Below are 6,368 nucleotides of genomic sequence, written 5' to 3'. Positions count from 1 at the left end.
GAGGAAGCCACGATTTGAATGCGTCAGTCAAAACGATCTCCATTCACTCTCACTGAACTCTAGCCTTAACAGACTGTTGGGGCAAGTGCTGTTAGCGAGCACCTACAAAGGCCGGCACGGCACACGAGGGGGTGGGTGGCCAACACCACGCCCGGCCGCCTTTGTCACCCCAGTGGCGATGTTTACACGTCGAACCAGGTACTCATTTGAGGCTGAATCGACCTAGGGGAGGCCCAGGACCGGTTCAGATAATCGTCGTCGGTGTTGGCCGTGAGCGGGAATCGAACTCGGGTCGCCGGGTTCGTAGCGCAGCGTAGCGCTAACCGCTACCCTACCGCTCCCCACACACACGCGCACACCACTACACACACACACGGACACCACCACGCGCACACACACACACGGACACCACCACACACACGCACAGCCCAAGAGGCAAACAGCTGGGCTGTCTGGCATGAGAGTCGGGTTCCGTTAATGAGCAGAACGCCTTCAAAGCGACCATCACGACACCGCCAGTGCGCCAATGTCACTGCATCCGTGGGGGGGGGGGTGGGGGGGGGGGCACGCTGCATGCACTCCGACTGTTCGTGAGAGTGAACTTAAAAGTGTTTTTCCGTGTGTGTGTGTTTGTTCTCATTTATGTATCTTCAAAATAAATGTGTGTGTGTGTGACAACCTGGGCCACGCAGCACGATGTTGCGTAGCAGCTACGAGAGAGAGTAGGGCCGTTGGTTTCTCCGAGTTGTTAATAGTGACGTGAACCACTCTTTCACGAGTTGAACTCTGTCCACTGCTGGATGAAGGCCGTCTGTCAATCCAGTGCTGGATCAAGGCCTCCTCACGCCGTGTCGGTCACACGGGGGTGGTTAGACCGCACTTTGATTCCAAGTCTGCTCGCGCTTTTCTGTCTTTTTTTGAGCGGCTCATATAAATTGCGTAAACAAAAAAGGGGTTACAATTGGCCATGCTTGAACCGCGGTGTTCAGCGAGGTTTGCCCAGCGGTAGGGAGGGGAACGGGACCGGTTGAAGTGGCGCTGATCTTAGCCGTTGCCAGGAATCAAACTCAGGTCACTGGTTTCATGGTCACCGTTCTTACCTTTCGTTTTCACACCAGGGGGCATTTCATCGATTCGTGCCAGCGTCGATCCTATAGATTCACTTCGCGATGTACACTATGAAGTCTGACCACTATAGGCTCGACACTCACACAACTTTACACGATACATTTAAACCACAATTAGATGCGTACCACCATTGGCTACGTAGAGTCATACAGACTATAGCTTCACGGGACTACAGACCCTATGCAATCACACCACGGTACGCTGTAAGGGCACGACAAAACGACAGCTCTACACCACCGTAGAGTCGGTAACTTCGTGCCACAAACGACGTTCGAAATCTCGCGGCCGCGGTAGATTCACCAGATTCGAAGCGCGACACATTCCGCGCAAACTATGCATTTTGTGATCGTGTCCATATCGTCACGTTGTGGAGACGAGAGAGAAGCACTGCTATTGAACAAATACTATAAACAATAAACTATTTTCATTTTTCCAGGTAAGGCCCACTGAGCAATGTAGCTCTTTTCCAGAAGATACCTGGTCACAAATGATAGCTCAACGAAGTGGCTTATCACGTGGATATTTGAAACAGTCAAATACTATAAAGGCATGTCGATTCTAAATGCGGAGGGAAAAACCGGAGGACCCGGAAAAGAAAACCCACGCGACCACGGGGAGAGAGAGAGACACACAAACTCCAAATATACAGCAGCAGGCGTCAGGGTTGGGATATAACCCACGACCCCCTGTACACCAGGCGAGGTAGTCAACATCTCGCCACCGTGACGCCCTTCAATTGCATCCTTAACACCGCCCCCCCCCTCCCCGAGTGGGAGCTCATAGTCACCCAGAGCCTAATTCCAGCTCTCCGTGCCTGGCGCGAGTTTGGAATTCCCTAGGCAGGGGCTCGCTCGCTGGCTGGCTGGCTGGCTGCTCGCTGATGTCACGGCATCCGTCTGAAGCCACGCTCGGCCCATATGTGGCCAGGAGAACGCACGGCCGCGTACACCACTCTCGCTTACCTGACCGGTCGTCAGTCCATCGGATGCGCTTCTGTGGCCGTCTGGAAAGCTCTTCCTTTCCGATACTAAGGAAGCCGCTGGGGCTATGCACTTTTTAAATCAAGATTGAAAACTCATTTCTTTACAACTGCCTTTTCATGTCGAGCTTGTTATCATTCCCCTGCACCTCCGATTAGCACGGTTGGCTACTCACGGCGCAAAATAAGTTCAACATACGCACGTGCCGTTCGTTTCACCGTACAAAACCCATCGGGACGACGCACGCGAGCACGCTCTGCCTCTTTGGCGAGGGCACGGGCAATGCGCCTCCTTCCCCATGTTTGTCTCTCCACGTGAAAAGCAATGTTTTTCAAAACCTGTACCACGACTCACTGGCCACGCTCCCTTCTGCGAAGTGTATTTGTTTTCCTTAAGCAGGCATTGGCAGAGGTCACAATCGGATACTCGATACCCGTACCCTACCCGATACCTGGCTACCCGCACCCGGCCGGGTACGGGTACCCGTTTGCGACCCTGGTGCGACCGGGTACAGGTACGGGTAAGGAATCAAAACCCGTTTGCGACCTCTGGGCATTGGTTAAGGACAAGCAAAACTCTGCACCGGTTTCGACGTAAACCCCACGTTGGGTTACAAGACGACGCCAACAACAACCACCAAAAAGGGATAGAATTGACTATTAAAAAAAAGGCGATGACCCTGAATAGGGGGCGAGACAGGTTTCTGCGCGTCTAGGCGTTTCGCCACGGGCTCACGAGCGCGCGAGGAGACCCTTGGCGGCTCACGGGGGAGCACGACTGACAAGGAAGCCGGGGGGAGGGCGAGACAGAGAGAGCAGCGAGAGAGAGAGAGAGAGACGGCTTTTGCTTCTGTGCCAGCTCCACTCGGCAAATCTCCGCTTTGGGGTTGTACCCCCGGAGACTTGAAAATGGCTGCTCTAACAGCCTATCATTTTTCACACCGCGGATGCGTGCGCCTCACTCATTTCACTGCACCTCCTCCACCTCCTCCTCCCACACAATGGCAAGCCCGAGCCTCAAAGGTACTCTCGCCCCCATCCCAAACACCCACCAGCACCACCACCCTCCCCCCCCCTCCTACACCGTCGAGAGCCACTCCAACACATCCCCTCCTACTCACCCCACTGCCCCCCCCACCAACCACCACAACGCTCACACCCCTCGTTCAAATCCGCAAACCCACACGCTGCCTTCCCCTCCGCGCCCGAAACACCCAAACCATCCCAGCCATTCTCCCTCCTCCTCCTCCTCCTCTTTCCACAAAAACACCAAACAAGACAAATCACTCCAGAGATTTAAAAACTCCGAGTCTCTGGCTCGCTCTCTCTCTCTCCTCTCCCCGCGAGCAGCGGCCAATCGGTTTAACGCGGGGATCACCGTCAACTGGGAGAGAACTCGCAACGGAGCGCCGATTCCGTTAACTAGTGCAACCCATCAATCAAGCAGCCCATCAATCAAGCAATCAAGCAGCACATCAAATCAATAAACCGATCCACGTGACGACAGACAAGACAGAAACGACGCGGCGATTTTTGGCGCGCTCGCTCGTCCGTTCCATACCTTTTCGGTTTTAATCCGTTTGGACGCTGGCGAAGATGCTCCTGCTCCTCCACCACCACCACCACCGGCCACGTCCTTCACCTCCCGTCTCCCCTCCATGGCCCTGGGCCCCACGGCCCCTCCTCCGGCGGGGGTCTCGCTCACGCAATTGGGGCCCGCGCAGTCCTTCTTGGCATCGGCCGTGCCTTGGAACACAAAGTGAAAGGGGCTTCCCTTGACACTTAATCCAAAGGGGCCCAGACCGCCGGGGAATCCTCCGGCGGCCCCGGGACCCTTCTGGCCCAGGGCGGCGGGGCCGTGCTTCTTGCCATCCTTCTTGCCCTTGACGGCGCAGGCCCCGGGCTGGTGGTCCCTCCCGCTCTTCTTGGAGCCGCTGCGGCTCTTGGCGGGAGACCGGCTCTCCTCCTTGGCCCGGGCGGAGGCCGGCGAAGCGGCGGCCACCGCCGTCGCCGCCGTCGCCGCCGAGGCCGGGCCGGAGGCCGCGACCGACGGCGCCTGCGGCCCAGCGGCGGAGGAGGCGCCGGCCGGGGGCGGCCGGGCCGAGGGCCCCCCGTGGCCCGGCTCCGGCTTCTCGGCCACCCCGTTGCCGAGCGGCGCCGGCGGCGGCCCTGTGGCCACCAGCACCGGTGGGGACTTTCCGTTCTCCTTGGAGGCCTTGCTCCGTTTGGACTTGCTCTTGCTGCTGCCGCTTCCGCCGCCGCCGGTGGCGGTGGCGCCGGCGGCGTTGTTCGCGGTGGCCCCCATCTCCTTGGGGCTCTGTCCGGAGGCGCTGAACTTTCCGAGGCCGCGCGCCACCGCGGCCACCGGTGTGGCCGTGGAGGCGTTCCCCGCCGCTAGCGCCGCCACCGCCGGGGTGGCCGTGGCCGCCAGCGCTTCGTGCTTGGCCCCGTGAGGCTTGAGCTCCATCTTCTGCCGATCCTTCTCGAGGTCTGCGTCCAGGTCGATGATCAGATCGCCGACGCCGATCTCCCAGTCATCGCCGCTGTCGTACGCGTCCGGGCCGGCGGCGGGGTTAGGCGCCGAGCCGCTCGTCGAAGCGGACATTTCCCGAGGCGGGCCCCAGGGCGCTCCGGCCGACGTCCAGCCCGAGCCGAAAGCGCGGCCGCCAACAACACGGCATCTGCCCTCGCCGACCTCCGAGGGCTGGAACACCCTCCTCCTGCTCCTGCCGCTCACCACCACCACCACCGCCGCCGAAGCAGCTGCAGCTATCTCCCCTCCTCCTCCTCCACCTCCTCCTCCACCTCCCCCCCTTCCCCCTGGTGATGCTCCTCAGCCACCAGCAGCACCACCACCAGTAGCACCACTACCAGCAGCAAAGACCACCACCAGCAGCAGCAACAACACCAGCACCAACACCGCCTCTTCCACCTGCCGCTGCCGCTTGCGCCGATCTCTCCTCCGCTGTTCCACCACCACCAATCACCTGTGGTGACAACACCACCACCAGCACGGGCAGCACCACCACCAGCTGCTGCTGTTGTGGTTGCTCCCACTGATCCTTCAGCCGGTGTTCCACCACCACCACCACCGCCACCGAGCACCACCAGCAGCAGCAGAAGAAGAAGCTCCAGCACCGACAGCTCCTACGCCGCACTGCCCCGAGGAGTCATGCGGAGTCCGTCTTGCAAGCCAGCAGCAGTCTGCCACGGGACAGCACAAGCGGTTGTGGTGGATGTAGTGACGAGGATGGGGGAGGATGGGCGAGGATAAGGGGACGGACACGAAGAAGGATGGGGGTGGTGGGTTGGTGGTGGTGGTGGTTGGTGGTGGTGTTGGTGACGGAGCGGGAGGAGGATGAGAGTGGAGGGAGGAGACAGGGAGGGAGGGAGATGGTGGTCGTGCAGTGAGCAAAGAGTTGGCAGAGAGAAGGAAAACAACGTTTGCCTCGAGTCAGCTGGATCTCGGCCGTGCTTGCGCGAGTGTTTTGGAGTGAGAGTGCGTGCGTGAGTGCGTGCTTTTGAGTGTGTATGGGCAGCAGTAGCGCTACCAATCTGGCGACCCGAGTTCCATTCCCTCTCTCCACCCAAATGCGGTCGCGAATTTCTGAACCGGTCCGGGGCCTCATCTAGGTCGACTAGACCTTAAATTACTATCCGGTGCGGTGTGTATAAACCTCAACGCTAGGGAGACAAAGGCGGCCGGGCGTGGTGTTTGGCCACACCATCCCCTAATGTGCTGTGGCAGCCTTCCTTCACAGGTGCTCCTCGCTAAGAGCACTTGCCCCAGCAGTGTATTAAGGCTACACGGGGGATCTTTGTCTGTGTGAGTGAGCGCTTTTGTGTGCCTCGGGACACACCATCCCCACGTGGAAACAGCCACCGACTTGCCTTGGGGCTACGTTCCTCACTCGACATATTTCCCTCGAACGCTGCCAATGCTGGCTTTGAGTATGGATTATCGGCATAAGGCACTACCACGAGAGTGCAATGTATGCCTATCCATAGTAACCCAATATTATGAATGTACCATCATTTTTAAAAATACTAGGTTGTTATTCTACCATTGTCAATCCATTGCGACGGGTGACAGTCCATCTCGCACCTGCACGCGGAGCTAATCTATTTGGATAAAAGTTTTGTGGAAATAAGACTGATAAAAAATAAAACAAATTTGCACCCTTCCTTGCAAGGTCCTCATCCCGACTTCGTGAGCCAAACAACAAATGTGTGCTTCTTGCTTATTCCGTCAAACAAAACC

At 58.2% G+C, this 6,368-nt stretch overlaps 1 protein-coding gene across 1 annotated transcript; it reads right to left on the bottom strand.

Annotated features, from left to right (window-relative positions):
- Positions 1-3,416: 3,416 nt before the first annotated feature.
- Positions 3,417-5,334, bottom strand: LOC133346722 (zinc finger protein 608-like). The gene has a single exon (XM_061558535.1). It carries the CDS (start codon positions 4,710-4,712, stop codon positions 3,588-3,590), a length of 1,125 nt encoding a protein of 374 aa, XP_061414519.1. The 5' UTR covers positions 4,713-5,334; the 3' UTR covers positions 3,417-3,587.
- Positions 5,335-6,368: the final 1,034 nt, after the last annotated feature.

The sequence above is a fragment of the Lethenteron reissneri genome, chromosome 24 (genome assembly GCF_015708825.2).
Source record: "Lethenteron reissneri isolate LAM-NWPU_2019-01 chromosome 24, ASM1570882v1, whole genome shotgun sequence".
Classification (NCBI taxonomy): Eukaryota; Metazoa; Chordata; class Hyperoartia; order Petromyzontiformes; family Petromyzontidae; genus Lethenteron; species Lethenteron reissneri.
Note: the sequence above shows the minus strand (reverse complement) of the source record. Positions and strands in the feature narration are given on the sequence as shown.

Bases quoted from the DNA above. Each gene is read 5' to 3' on its own strand.
- LOC133346722 (XM_061558535.1), bottom strand. From the start codon at position 4,712: ATGTCCGCTTCGACGAGCGGCTCGGCGCCTAACCCCGCCGCCGGCCCG.